Here is a 15,335-nt window from a genome sequence, read left to right as displayed (position 1 = left end):
TAAATATAATTAATTAAACCATACTATGACTATGTGGAAGGGAGAAAATACTGAGAGAAAAGGTGAGTTTTAAGCTGAGTTTTGAAGGAGGAAAAGGATGAACAGAGGCGGAGATGTTGCGGGAGGCCATTCCACAGTTTTGGGGCCATTACACAGAATGAGCGCCCACCAGCAGTAACAAGCTTGTATTTTGGAACCACCAGAAGACCTGTGTCTGAGGACCTAAGTGTTTGGTTTTGGATATAGGGTATAGAAGTTGTGCTAAATAGTCTGGAGCTTACAGCTTCACACTTAACGACAACAGAACGCAGCACTATTACGTCATATAGCTACTGACGTTAACAACGAGGCCGTGACAGCGCTGCACAATAGAACCAGGTCAATATATCGCGAACATCACATTTAAAGTACCTGCAAACCCGACGCGACGACGTTTACATTAATTCTGTTAGGAAGGAGCGTATATCGGACAAATGGGTTGCATTTACTCGTGTATGAAGGTAGCTATCTAACGTTTTTATACGTTGTGGTCTAAAAAGGAGTAACCGGCATTTTTATACCGGTTATTCTCCGATTCTCCGATATTTTCTCCGATATTTTTTCGATTTAAGATGTGATGCTTTTTCGGGTGTACTGAGGTTTCCCATACCCATGATTTGACAAACCAATGCTTTCCTACAGAAAAAGAACAAAGAGGGTGTGAATAGTGAAGTTAAAAAGAAGAAAAAGCAAAGATGGTGGAGACATATAGAGTCATCCTCCCTGACACAAGTAACTGACACTCAGTCCTTGAATGTCAGCTCCTCCTCCATCTCTTGCTCCTCTTCCTCTGAGGGACACTTAACCAGGTATGAAAACCGTCCCAGCCTTATGAATTGTGTAGTCACATGCACATGTGTAGTCACATGCACATTTGGTTATTATTTATTCTGTCTATGATTTTTCCCTGGAATTATTTGCCCCCAGGTCCAACAACAAACTCCCTACTGAACCCAAGAACACGGAAGGGATTGTTCCTGGTCAGAGCTCAGAATCTTTTATGATTTTGTCCCTATAGTATGTTTTAGTCAAAGACACTTACTCCAAGGTTTTGTTCTCTCCATAGGGGCTGCTGATAAAGATGTGTGCTCCGTGCCCATGGATAGGTGGGTACATTATTAAAGTCATCTTCATGGTACAGTAAAGTATGGACAATCTATAATGGTTATATATTGACATTGTGGCATAAATCAAGAGAAACTGAAAAATATTAAAAACAACATTTGTATGTATGTGAACATTTTGTGCACGACACAAACTCCATATTCATCTGTCACTTCTACTCTCTCTTTCAGATTTCCGGCTGTTGTGGTAGAGGGAGACTTTCGTGTGCAGAATTTGCAGCACCTGTTACCGCACATCGTCAGTAGTGAAAGGGTGACTGAGAGTGGCCAGGGTGAGGGCCAAGGACACGCCCCCACTGTTTCTGCTGGCAGAGACACAGAGATCCGACAGCTCGGGTAAAGACAGAACACGTTGTGTTTTAGCACACAACCATTACGTGATTTTGCAGTGTACACAGATGTAATGTACACAGTCTTTATCTCTGAACCAAAATAAAGGCACGTAGCAATTAAAGGAGCAATAAGTATTTTTGCAGTTCTTCTTCAAATTCTGAAATTATGTGACATTGACACCTAGTGGCCTGGAAGTTTTACTGATTATGTATTAAATCTATTCTAAACATTAATGTCCTGTTAGGTTTCCCAACATTGGGAATACATGTTATATGAACGCCACTCTGCAGTGTCTTCTGAGTCTCTCCTGCTTCTGGAGCCCCATCAGAGCTCAGTGCTCCAGCTGGACGGATCCATCCAGCTGCCAGATGCTCAGGTAGCCAATCAGGAACAGAGGATTCACATGTCTAAATGAACTGTTCAATTATGAGTGCTTAGAGAGGTGTTGTGATGCTGAGAGTTATAAACCACATTGGTCTCCCTGTTACTGTGCGTAGATGTTTTGCAGATCTACAGCAAGGCAGGCTCACTAGTCGTAGCTCTTCAAAGAAGAAGAAGCTCCTGAGAGCCCTGAATGCCTGTATTTCAGTCAGATGCCCTGCGTTTGGAGAGGACTACGAACAGGTTCGGCTAAACAACCCTCTGAGCCATTCAGAACACATCAGAACCACATGCAGTAGTCTGCAGGAACTGCACACAACCTTCTTTGTTTTCTCAACTCTGTTGCTGCTGAAGTCCAGGAGTAATGCCGTTCCGATGTACTGTCTTCCACAGGATGCTCATGAGTTCCTGATGATGTGTTTGCTTCAGCTGAAGGAGGAGGGAGAGACACTCAGGGTTTCCTCCTTCTCTTACATCTGCCCTGTGGCAAATTTTGAGTTTCACCTCAAATCTGTGCGCACCTGCAGCAGGTAATTCTGTGCTATATCACCACATCTCCTTCTTGTAAATCAACTGTTCTTAACATGTGTTTCTTCAGAGTGTGCATTGTCACAAAGTATGCACACACTTGGTATGGGATAATGTGGGTTATTTCTGTGTGAATGTTGTAACCTCTCTGTTGATTTCTGTTGTTTGAAAGCTGTGGACTGCAGAGCTCCAGAGTGGAGGACTTCAACCACCTCTCTGTTAACCTGAGCTCTACCTTGACTGACAGCCTACACAATTACTTCAAGGTCTGTCACCTCACACACCCCTACTGGACAACACTTTTTTGCCAGTTTGTTAAGTTAGGGAGCCATCCTAACCATTGTCACTCTCAATGAAAACTTTTTTTCAGTCAACGGTTTTGGAGTTCAAATGTGAATGTGGTCAAGGCACCGAGGCATGTGAAGTGGTGGAGTTCTTCACACTCCCACGGTGAGTCTCGCATTATGTGAATTACCACAAACAATGAGTTTTAAAGCAGTCATCTCACACTCTTCCAATTCTTACATCATTTTTCCTTTTGGAACAGAGTTCTGATCCTCCACATTAAGAGGTTTGACATGCTGGGCAAGAAACTAACAACCCTAATGGACATCCCCTCAGAGCTGGACCTCTCTGTCCTCCCTGGAGTGGCTTCACTCGGTCAACCGTTAAGGTCAGCTTGTACAACGGCCTGAGCATACGCTCTCTCACCTCTGTCCACCCTTTCACAATTAGCAATGAGACGCTAACTGAATGGCTTTGTGATGTGTCCACAGTGGACCAGCATACACCCAGGACAAAGGACATGAGGAGGATAATCTGGAGAAAAGCTCTGTGCCAGAACAAGGTAAACATCAGCCATTTTCCTACAGTGATCAATTAAACTTTGGATTTACAACCTGTCTACGTTTATACGTACCTGCCATAATGATGTAGTTCTCTCAACCCATTAGTAGTAAATGAGAGCAGAGAAGGACAGGGAGAGAAAGTACAGCACGTCAGCCCACTGGTGAGGAAATAGAGAGAGAGATGAAAAAGAAGATTGAAAGATGCTGAGAGAGACTGAGAAAGACAGGCTGAGAGAGATAGATAGATATGAGAGAGACCCATATCAACGATCTAAGATGCATTCTTACTTAATCATATGAAAAAACAGATGTACTTGTTGTTTGCAGGAAACTGTTCACACAGACATCTACAGACTCCACGCTGTGGTGTCTCATTTGGGTGGCAGCATGGACAGTGGTGAGCAGTCTGATAATATCCACAAACATGCAGTAGAAACTATAAAGTGACTAATGACATCTTGCTTCCCTGACAGGGCACTACATCAGCGACGTAGCTGAGGAGAAAGGAGAGTGCTGGTTAAAATTCAACGATTCAAAGGTTTCAAAAAAGACAGAGCCAGCCGTCCTTAAGAGCAGGGCAAAAACAGCCTACCTGCTTTTCTACATGCAAAGGTAGTAGCTCACCTTCTAACTCAGGTACATCTGCTGAAACACATAGAGAACTGGCTGAATTCCAGCTGCTCCTGTTTTGCTGTTGTCTCCAGTGGGGCTGGAGAGAAGAACGTGGTCCCGTGGATGGTGGACCAGGGAGAAGCAGCAGTATCCCCCTAAACCCAACTCCATGCCATGACTAAGTCAGGATACACATGTAAGCACCTACATCCTCACTTAACAAGACAGGCTACACATCTGCTCAGTTCAGTTCAGGTCTATTTCTGTCTGTTCCTGTCGTCCAATCGTAGGAGATAATTCATTAAGAACGGCTTCTGCCTTTCAGATTTGGGAACATAAATACTTCGGTCCATGGGGACAGATACAAATTCCATAAGATTTTACATGTTGGCAGAAACCTAACCTTTACCCTGCCCTTACAATCAAAATTATAAGGCTAGACACAATTAGAAACTTCCTTCCTAAATTACTGCTCACACTGGTATGTGTGGTATATTACATCTTTTTATATTACTGGTAAGTTTCAAGTGAGTTATTATTTGTTCAACATTAACACTCCTCCCCCCTTGTGTGATAAGGCTACAGACTACCATTTTAAAATGATTAATGCTTAGATGGTATTTTCATTACAATTAATTAGTTAAACATGATTCAAACCAGCAGACTACAGGCAACTGCTAAATAACAAGCTGTAAAGGTGATCATCACTTCAATGCTATATCCGTTATATCTGTTAATGGGTTGCGTTTCTATGGGAATTGTGTAAATAGCCCCTTGCTTTTCTTCCAAATCTTAGTAGATAAAAGGCTTTCTAATAAAAAATGACTATTCATGAATGACGTCACTTTAGACAGCATGTAGCCTAGATGACCTGTCAACGCTTGATTTTCTCCACCATTCATGTGTTAAAGGCCAGAAAAGGCGTGACACAGGCGGACACTGCTCCGGACTCTGGCAAGTACGCAACAAAGTGCAGAGTGAGTCACTGGAAGAGGAAAGACTTCCGTTGTTTGAAGGGTGAACCGAGTGAACCAAGCGGTGTCTGTTTTGTCCGACTGATCTGAGAAGTTGGGACGTGCCGGAGTAAATACAGCTGAGCTGCTGGTGAAAGCGAGAACGTGAGAGACTCTGCTGCTGGTGCTGTCTGTGCACGAGAAGCGCACTGATAAAAAGCTAAGTGCAACCCCCTACCTTTTTAGAAGAATTTTAACCTTCTGCCATCCACCAGTCGTAGTTTTAGGGCAGTACATTTTAATTTTTCATTTTCGTTTTAGTTTGTTGGAGTCCGTTGCTATAAATAGCTAAGTTGCTTTCTATTAGGCTGGGTACTGCTATAGGTTTATTTCATTATTTGAATTTTGGTTGTGTGTAAGGGATTTGGATTTGTTTGGTTTGATTTATTTTGGGGTTTATAATTTGGAGGGTTTGCTGTGGTGTTAAGTAGTTTTTTTTTCCAGTGCTAGCCTATTAGGGAACATTTTGTTTGGCTAAAATATTCTATATTCTTTGGGCTCCATTTTTGTGTTGCGTCTTTGTGGGTTTGTGTGTTTCTTTGTTACAATTTCAGTTATTTTGAGTGGTGACTGCGTTTTGTTTTTGTTCTGTCCTTTGTCTGCAGCATTGCTATCCAGAACACTAAGTGGACTGTTGCGTGTCCCTCCTTGAACTGGCTGCCGAGGTTCTGGACTGGGACTGGGTGCACTTGGAGTTGATGGATTTTTTTAATTTTTTTTTATATATAAAATTCTTTTGTTGAATAAATATATTGTGCAAATTCCCATCTTCTCTCTGCATTTGTCAACTTGCGACTCCCCAAGGTGTAGTGGTTGGGATTGGGCTAAGGGAAATATAAAATTTTGCCCTTTGTCGGGAAAGGCCGTGACATTAGTAGTAAATAGTTCTTAGTTCTTTTCTCTGGCTGTTTGCCTAATGTCGCTCCTCAGTCATTTTGGACTCCTCAGTTTTTACATTGTATTTGATAATTGCCAGTGTTTGCTTTGAAAGTGAGCGTGCTGGTTGTGTACTCCAGAGATCTGCACAATGCATTTATCACACTGTTCACGCTGCTCACCATGACTCACTGGTGTGTCCTGCTGTCAGAAGTACAAAGGGTTCCAGAGCAGGACAGCATCACCTGCAGCATTTACATCGTTCTGTGGATTTGTATTCGCTCCTTCATATTCCTGAACATTGTAATTGGCATTTTTGGTAGGTTACACTACAAGTCATTAGTTGTGCTGAATGAAATATGCAGATGGTAAAGTAGTGCAAGGGCAGAAGAATTCATTCATTGTCATTTAATGAACAATATTAATAAGCCAAATCCATGTTGCATACCCACACATGAAAATACATTCGGTTCTGTAAGGAGCGAACTCTCAAGTGCAACAACGAATTGAAATGCAGGCGAGTAGTTCTTTCATGCTGTAGTTTTTTTACTTAAACAATTTGCTCAGACAATCTTTATGCATGCAAATAGACAAATTAATAGCCAAGTTTTGTTTGTTTTTTGTTCTGATTTTAGCAGATTAAGCCAGTCTCTAGTTAGTGGGTAAGTAATGGTCCCAAGTAGATGGGAAGCAAAACCTGTAACATTTGTGACTGTAATATTTGCTGGAAAAACCACAAAAGGATCTAAATGCAGCGTAGTGCTTCTTTATCCTCCAGACACAATCTACTGTAGCTAGCAGCACAAGACACACACAAAACACACAGTACAAAAAGAAGCGAACACAGGGCAGCAGGGTCAGGGCAGCATGGTCCATACAGTCCAGAGTCCATTACAAATCCAGGGGTCGGGCTGAGAATGAGGTGTAAGGGAGAAGCAAAGGTCACAACAACGGTAGGCAAAAACGAGCAAGGAACGCTCACTATGCAACGTCAGAGGCAAAACTCCACAATGTAAAGTGGTGAGTAAGTAGTGTAAGAAAGGTGGAGGAGGGTGGGGACACACAGGGACAGGTGGAGGTCATTAGTATTCAGGAGATTGAACATGCATGTTTCGAGAAGTTGAGACCCTGGCGCTGTGACTTCAGAAGAGCGGGAGGCTTGTGTAGCTTCACTCCTTCCTTACAGTCACTTGTGTAGAATAAGTGAAGGGTGTGTGCAGATGTGTGTGGGCGTCTCCCTTGGGCTACAGGGCTGGCATACCATGACAAGCCCTAGTCCAAAATACAATGTACAACTTTTTGGTTACTATATAGGTATTTTTTGGTTACTGCATTTTGCTCTTTGTCCAGACTTCCTACTACACTTGAGGAGGATGAGGAGTCTATTTCCACCCAGGAGGCTCCACTGTATATGAAGAAGATATTTTAGACTGGGAGACGTATGTGGAGGAGAACATCAATCAATCAATCAAATTTTATTTATATAGCGCTTTTTACAACAGTTGTTGTCACAAAGCAGCTTTACAAGTGCAGAGTCCTAGCCCCCAGTGAGCAAGCCAAGGGCGACAGTGGCAAGGAAAAACTCCCTAGTTTTTTGCATGAGGAAGAAACCTTGAGGGGATCCAAGACTCAGGGGGGGAACCCATCCTCCTCTGGCCGACACCGGTCATCATGACAACAACAACAACAATTTAGACAGAAAGAAGAGAAAGAAAAGGAAAAATATGTAATAATGTCCATCATGATGTATGCATCCGGTTAGGCAGGAGGTGGCTGGCCCAGGATGGATCGCTGGTCTCCTCATCTCATTATTCCTCAAGCAGGCGGGCAGCCATGTGGAGAAATGAAACAGGGAAAATTAGCTCTGTATGAGGACATATACAGGACAGGTGAAATTATAAACATTTCTGGAGTGTGGCAGCATCTCCGGCATTTAGTTAAATTATTACAGCCTAGCTAAAAAGGCAGAACCAGAAGGTAACATAGGCTTGGGGGCATTCTGAGACAATGGCATCCGTCCACTGCACTGTCAACAAACTTGAGTGACCACGAGCAGTGACAGGACGACAGCACCAGCGCCCCAGTCTACCATAAAACCCTTCGCCTGTGAACCCCTGGATCTGTACCTTTATCTAAGGGGGGATATTAACCCATTTATGCCCAAATTTTTCCCAGACATGCAAATATGCAAATCATGTGTTATTAGCAACCCTTTGAAATAATCAAGAATTATTTCCTCCAAAAAAATGAGAAAAGTAGATGAAAAAGTGTGTTTTATTACCGGTCACAATTGTGACCGGTGGGATGATATGCGTATTCTCAATGAAAGGTTTGTGCCACTACTCGTGTGAAGGTGAGCAGATCAATGGTCCCTCCCATAACATCTCTATAAAAGTAATGACTATTCACAAGTGCACTGTTGAGAGACCATGCAAAAGTGGGCCACCACCACTTCTTGGACTTGATTGTGATGTTGAATCTTGAGGCCCCTGACCTAATCTGGTCTGTGGGAGGAGCGTGAAGCGTCCCCCATATGGCTTCATATGATGCATGTACCGTTTGTGTGAGGCAAGGCTCCAGATTTTATAACAAAAACAGATTGGTTTGCCTCTGATAAACTGCTTGCATCCATGATGGCCATAATATCGTATCATGCTTTCATACACAACCAGCCATTCTGGATATGGCATGACTTTGTATGATGTGTTGAGCTCAGTGAAGATGGGTCTGACTTCGAAAAATGAGTCCACTGTGATCTTGGTGTTGTCAACAAAATGTAGAGAGGCCATGATCTCATCAAATCGTTTCCTCCGCATTGCATTTGAAATGCTTTCAATGTGTACATCATCAAACGACCAGTGCATACGCCTTCTTGGAATTGTGCTGTATCCGGATTCCAGTAAAATCCCATAGAATGTAAGGAGCTCTTCCATATTCATATTCAGTGGCCTGGCCTTGGTCTGGGTAGAGTAGAGTTTGGACATTTCAACATTGATCTCTCATTGGATCCATTGGATCTGGACAGCTCTGTTTGACACATTCAGCAGCATTGGGGCTGTATACTATATGTATTCCTTTGGCTTGCTCATTAGGGATCTGGACCCATACGATTGTAAAGCTGCTTTGTGACAACATGTGTTGTGAAAAGCGCTATATAAATAAATTTGACTTTGACTATTTGAAATGAAATGTGAAATGTGCCAAGGCATGCACCAATTTTTCCGCATCATCCTGTGATAATGCATTTCTTAATTTAGCAATGTTACGGAGATGTAGAAAAGCTATCCTAGTAGTATTATCTATGTATTTATCAAATGATCGGTCAGAGTCGAGTATGACGCCTAGGTTTTTGGCTACTGGGCCAGGTGTAATGGGGTAGCCTGCGAGATTAAGCATTAGATCTGGAATTTTCTGTTTTGAGGCCAGAAAAGAACTTCTGTTTTGTCCTCATTAAGTTGGAGGAAGTTTAGAGACATGGTGGGATTAGGAAGTGAGGGAGAGACAGCCTCCCTCACATGCACCTGTTTTAATTAACTTTGTAATTTTATTTGTTGGCTGTAACTGTATTGCTGTTGTTGCATCTTGGCCAGGGCTCCCTTGAAAAAGAGGTTCTTAATGGGATTTTTCCCTGGTAAAATAAAGTTTAAATAAAAAATTAGGAAGAAAACCTTGGGAGGACCAAGACTGAAAAGGGAACCCATCCTCCATTGGGCAGCCTGTTGGCACAAGTCCGTATTTGTGGACAAAAGGTGGTTCTACATTTATGGTTCTAGTTCCCACAGTCCCTTCGGTGTAGATGTTGGGCCTCAGGTAGGAGCATCAGCACGTCCTCTTGTGGCAATGGCACATCCAACCCTGGCATCAGTACATCCACTGGCAAGTCAGACCATCTCCCAGGTGCTTGTAGGTGCTTGCATGCAATCGTCTTGGGTAGAAGCCTGCAAAAAGATAGACAATACAGACTGAGTGTGTGGACATCAATTTAAACCACTATTGATTTAAACATACATAGCTCAAGTGTTGTAACGTGTGAGGAGGACTGGGTATGGATTTTGGTAGGTGAGTGTAGCAGTTGCGTGGCAGTGTTTTCCAAAAGAAACACATGATTTTCAGTTTTGAATGTTTGAATGTCTTATGTGAACAACTGTGTTTAATGTTTTGCAAAAAGTGTGTTTTAGAATTTCTAAATGAGTGTAAGGCAGAGAATGTGCTTAAGGTTTAGCACACCAGGTCAACAGATAGGCTACATGGGTTACATGCACAGGGTAACATAAGAGTGGTGGAAGATGCACACAGGTCGACTATATCCTCTGTAGGAGACGAAACCTGAAAGAGGTTAGTGATTGCAAGGTGTTACCCGGGGAGAGCGTAGCTAAACAGCATAGGATGGTGATATGTAGGATGATGTTGGAGGTGAAGAAGAGGAAGAGAGTGAGAGCGGAACCTAAGATCAGGTGGTGGAAGTTAAAGGATGAGGACTGTGGTGTAAAATTCAGGGATGAGGTGAGGCAGGTACTGGGTAATGGTGGTGGTGTTCTGGATACCTGGGATGAAACTTCAAATGCAGTGAGGGATGTGGCTAGGAAGGTACTTGACCTCAGGACAGAGGAAGATAGACAAGGAGTCGTGGTGGTGGAATGAGGAAGTTCAGGAAAGTTTGAGAGGAAAGCGGTTGGCTAAAAAGAATTGGGATTTTCAGCGATGAAGAAAGTAGACAGAGGTACAAGGAGATGTGTCGCAAGGCAAAGAGAGCAGTGGCAGAAGCTAAAGAGAAGGCATATAGCAAGCTGTATGAGAAGTTGGACACTAAGGAAGGGGAAAAGGATCTGTACAGATTGGCCAGACAGAGAAACTGTGATGGGCAGGATGTGCAGCAGGTTAGGATGATAAAGGATAAAGATGGAAATGTGTTGTCTGGTGAGGAGAGTGTCTTGGGAAGGTGAAAGGAGTATTTTGAGGAGCTGATGAATCAAGAGAATGAAAGGGAAAGAAGGTTAGAAGAGGTAGAGGTTGTGAATCAGGAAGTGCCTCAGGTGAGCAAGGAGGAAGTAAGGGCTGCAATTCAGAGAATGAAGTGTGGTAAGGCAGTTGGACCTGATGATATTCCAGTGGAGGCATGGAAATGTTTGGGAGAGACAGCAGTGGAGTTCTTGACCTAAGAGGAGGTTTATGGATGCAGTGGTAGAGGATATCAGAGTGGCTGGGGTGTCAGTGGAGGACACTCAGGACAGGGCCAGATGGAGGAGTTTGATCCGCTGTGGTGACCCCTGAAAGAGAATAGCCGAAAGAAGAAGTGCATTAAATTAGATCATTCATCTAGTGTGATTATTATAAACTTACGATTGTCCAAGGTTTGTGCCAGCACTGTTCAGTTTCAGTACAGCTGTGCACAGGGGGAACAACTGGCACACTGAGCTGAGAAAAATGTGCAGTTTGAAAAAGCAAAGCCACTATACGTTTGCATAGGGCAGTGTCTGCGACACGTGAACAGCATGCGTGTCTCAGCACAACAGGAGTTGAATCAGAAAGTCCAATCTGTAAGAGGGTAAGCAAAATTAGTAATGACTTTGTTTAATTCAGGGGTTCCGTATACCAGTCCTGGGGATCCTATATCACACGTTGTGTTTTACCTTTTCTAAAACCTGACTGACCTATTTAGTAAAACCTGATTGACCTATTTAGCAAATTAAGATCAATGTGGGTGGGGCTGAGTAAAAAAAGTGTTTTAAAATGGAGAAAAAAAATGTGCATGGCATAAGAACCCCAAGAATGGAACCTGGACCCGTTTGCTTATTTTATGAGTTTCAAGCTCAGCTCCAGGATACCAACAGCTCAATGTTATTCCAATTTTAGAACAATACAGTTGTATAAAATTAAAAATAATTTAATGCTAAACTGTGCAGTGTTGTGGACTGAAATATGAAACCCCTGCTTTAGCCCTACACTTCCTCCTCCCTACTCGTAAACTGTGTGGTGACTCCTTCTTCATGGACCTGTAGCACAGGCTCTCACACTGACCTCCCCTGACAGCCGGTGTTCTGTCGAGTTGTGCTTAGCATCGAGTTGTGCTCGTTTGCGGTTTTGCACATGCGCAGACCCACAGGCTTGTCATTTGTTTCTATTGTCATTTTGACCTATAAACATGTAAATGTTTTACATACTGGCTTTGCAAAGATGACATGAGGCAGGATTTCATGAGGCAAATTCGTGGTGGTGCCTCCACTATTCTAGAATGTTCAGAATGGTCAGCGCAAAATTTAAGAGATTTCTTTCCATGCTCTCTACTTCACTGTAATCCATGCCTTAAAAACAAACAAAAGATAAGATATATAGCACATTATACTCAGTACTCTATATATAATAGAGATGTACTATGAAATGTACCATTTTACATACAAATAAAATTATAAAAGTTATCCCATCTCTTCTCTCTCCCTATCCATATACAGGTGGAATGAGGTATTCAACTTCCTCTATCAGGGATCATACCCATCTGGGTATAATAACTCCCAAAAATTACATTTGAGGAGGTATGCTTCCAAATTTACTGAAAAGGGTGAGCATTTATTTGTTTAAATGTAGCCAGTGTCTTGGTAAGGTAGCTCTTTAATTATTATACGACTTTAATGAATGTTAATGAATATTCAATGCAGAAGGACAGCTTTTCTTTAAAAGTAGAAAAGCCATAAAATCCAAAGAAGAGGCAAGAAAGCTTTCAGGAATTTCACACCTCTCCGATTGGAGGACATTCAGGCATCCTGAAAACTCGAGCTGCAGTGTGCTCCAGATTTTACTGGCTTGGCATGACCATTGATCTTGACAACTGGGTATGTGTTGAAGTGCGTTCTTGTGTGTTTTGAGCTGTTGATAAATCTGCATAAATATTAACAGTGACTTTCTTAAAGGTCTTGGAATGTGATCAGTGCCAGCGAACTGGAAAACCTTTGACTGGTGCCCAGCCATTGGAGTGTATAAAAGTAAATGTCCAGTGGTATCTCTATAATATACAACAGCTTTTAAGAAAAATGTTGAAATGTAAAATAAAACATGTATGTTTTAAATTTATAGGTATCTGCTGTCTGGGAGCTCATTGGCATTGATTTGACAGGACCGCTTCCAAAAACTGGCTTCCAGTATATCCTGACAGCCACAGATTACTTTTCCAAATGGGTTGAAGCTTTCCCATTAAAGACAAAATCAGCAGCTGAAGTGGGACGAAATATTTGCTCAATTATATATAGACATGGTTGTCCAAATAGAATACTCTCTGATCAGGGAAGAGAATTTGTGAATGAAGTATGTCTAATTTTTGTTATAAATGAATGAATGAATGAATGAAAGAATGTTTCAATTTATATAGTGCATTTTCAGGATACCCAAGGCGCTTTACAATTGTTAAGACAGCTACCTCTCAGACAACCAATCACACACCGGCGAGAAGCGGCAGCCAATTGTGCACAGCAACTTGTTTTATTGAACAGAGAGAGACACAGACACACACTATGGGCATTTTTGCTGTTTAAGCATGGTTACATAAATGTGTCTCTAAACATACTTAATTATAGCATTTTACCCACATGTCTCATATCAAAATGTTCAGAACAATCTCAGTTCTCTTCCTAATGAGGTTACATTGACTTAGAGTATTGCATAAATAAATAATATGGTCCTAAACCTGGAAATATGAGGCATATTTTCAAAAATTCTTTCATATTTTATATGAAATTACACATTTACTAAAAGATCAATAATATTGTTGCTTGAAATATGTTTGCTCAAGGGTTTGCTTCACAAAAATAGTGAAACATGTAATATATATAGTAGTATACAAGTATAAATTAGTGTACAAAAATGTGTACACCAAACTACGAAACTCCCATCAAACTCCTGAACTACAGGCTAAATCAGCTTAGCCAAAACCATATCCACTCATCTAGATTATTATATACTATACTTTCACATCTACAAAGCAAGCATATAGGCAAAAGACAAATACGAAATAAAAAAAAAATAAGTAAAAATAATTTTATAAAGAATAAATTACGAATTTTGCACAGAAGCAGTTTCTAGCTAGCCAGCCAGCTAGCCAGGAGGCTAGCTAGACAGCTAGTAACACAACGCGAGCCGATCTGCGATCGTCAGCTATTATAGTGAGTAATATTGCAAAATAACATTCATTTAGCCTTCGATCTGTTATACTTTTCATAAAACCCTTCAGGAAATCAACATAGGTTCATAACCGCTATGTAGTAGTAGTAAGGGCTAGTAGTAGTAGTAGTAAACTACTGAGCAAAACCGGTTTGTTTACCTCAGGCGTCAAAAAGCGGCCAAAACTTCCGCAAAGGGCGATATGTTTCCTGAGGTCGTAGGTCATCGGGTCATCGGTCACGAGTCTCTCCTCAGGCCTACAATATGGGGTCATCAGTAGACGCTAGCTAGCTAGATGCTACATAGAACTACAAACAGGACTACAGTACACCATCGCGAAATTCGCGACCCTATCTGTGATCGCCCGCTATTATAGTGATCGATATTGCATTTAGTCATCGATCGTTTATATTTTTCATAAACCCCTCAGGAAATCAACACAGGTTCATCAGTAGACGCTAGCTAGCCAGCTGCTAGCTAGCTGCTAGCTAGCGAACTAACTACACGGGACCATCGCGAAATTCGCGACCCTATCTGTGATCGCCCGCTATTATAGTGATCAATATTGCAAAATAACATTCATTTAGTCATCGATCATCAACATACCTTCACCATCACTATGTAGATAAGTAGACGCTAGCTCGCTAACTAGCGGCCGTCAAAGTCTGTATTTCCGTGTTTGTCGAGGTGAAACGGATCTAATGCCGTCCTAAAACCCTCCTACATCCGTAAAGGGCGATGTGAGTGATGTCAGCGGTCATGTAATGACTGACACTTGAATCCGCCAGTCACAGCAGTCACAGGCAGGAGCAATAACTCCCCCCCCCCCCCCCTTGTGCAAGCCATAAAAGGATTAGCCATATACGGGCGTGCTTCAACTCGGTCATGTATTGCCATCTTGTGGCCAGTCTGCTCAAGCATGAATTAACATTTTTTTGAAAACAGTTTCCAGTTTTCAAAAACGTTCGAACCGTGTGTCTGCGATGTTGTATCGCTGAGATATTAATAACATTAATGTATATACTCGCACGGTGGCCATCTTTGACGCATGGGTGCGTCAGTAGACCTGGGTGTCAACCACATCAAGCCATACCACTCAAACCACTCAAGAATCTCACAAGATCCTCAAAGAGAATGAGACCAGCACATGTTCTGATGGCCCCAACTCTTTGACCATGGGAGGAGATTTGGAAAGACTAACTGAAGACCTTTACCTGCCACAGAGACCATCAGTTATCCACTTTGCCCCTAAAAAACACACTCAAGTCTGTGATGCAACAACAGAGGTAAATTGAGGCCTACATACGTCTTGAATATATTGTTTCTTGTTTAGTGTTTATTTGATCCATTCCTTATTATTCAATGAGTCTTTATACAGACATTTTTTCAATTACACAATCATTAGAGTATGATGAGTTTGCCTTTCACAGTTT

General features: G+C 42.0%; 1 protein-coding gene and 2 long non-coding RNA genes across 3 annotated transcripts; 2 read left to right on the top strand and 1 right to left on the bottom strand.

Moving 5' to 3' along the window:
* Positions 1 to 82: 82 nt before the first annotated feature.
* LOC143485695 (uncharacterized) lies at positions 83 to 1,021 on the top strand. Its single transcript, XR_013122987.1, has 3 exons — positions 83 to 500; positions 682 to 848; positions 967 to 1,021. It is a non-coding gene; the product is annotated as an uncharacterized LOC143485695 (long non-coding RNA).
* On the top strand, positions 1,022 to 5,606 carry LOC143485738 (uncharacterized). The gene is made up of 12 exons (XM_076985270.1): positions 1,022 to 1,145; positions 1,335 to 1,499; positions 1,741 to 1,872; positions 1,994 to 2,120; positions 2,776 to 2,855; positions 2,953 to 3,078; positions 3,182 to 3,252; positions 3,581 to 3,650; positions 3,727 to 3,865; positions 3,958 to 4,061; positions 4,777 to 4,842; positions 4,934 to 5,606. Exons 1-9 carry the CDS (start codon positions 1,138 to 1,140, stop codon positions 3,749 to 3,751), a joined length of 804 nt encoding a protein of 267 aa, XP_076841385.1. The 5' UTR covers positions 1,022 to 1,137; the 3' UTR covers positions 3,752 to 3,865; positions 3,958 to 4,061; positions 4,777 to 4,842; positions 4,934 to 5,606.
* Positions 5,607 to 7,245: 1,639 nt separating this feature from the next.
* On the bottom strand, positions 7,246 to 14,720 carry LOC143485691 (uncharacterized). The gene is made up of 3 exons (XR_013122985.1): positions 14,509 to 14,720; positions 14,063 to 14,159; positions 7,246 to 11,021 (listed from the first exon to the last, which is right to left on the bottom strand). It is a non-coding gene; the product is annotated as an uncharacterized LOC143485691 (long non-coding RNA).
* Positions 14,721 to 15,335: the final 615 nt, after the last annotated feature.

Source organism: Brachyhypopomus gauderio, unplaced genomic scaffold (assembly GCF_052324685.1).
Source record: "Brachyhypopomus gauderio isolate BG-103 unplaced genomic scaffold, BGAUD_0.2 sc37, whole genome shotgun sequence".
Lineage (NCBI taxonomy): Eukaryota > Metazoa > Chordata > Actinopteri > Gymnotiformes > Hypopomidae > Brachyhypopomus > Brachyhypopomus gauderio.
This window is presented reverse-complemented; position numbering and strand designations above follow the sequence as displayed.

What these genes read in the sequence shown, in the direction of transcription:
- LOC143485738 (XM_076985270.1), top strand. An exon ending in TCCAGCTGCCAGATGCTCAG is followed by an intron (nt 1,873 to 1,993) that starts GTAGCCAATCAG and finishes TACTGTGCGTAG; the next exon opens with ATGTTTTGCAGATCTACAGC. An exon ending in TCACTCGGTCAACCGTTAAG is followed by an intron (nt 3,079 to 3,181) that starts GTCAGCTTGTAC and finishes ATGTGTCCACAG; the next exon opens with TGGACCAGCATACACCCAGG.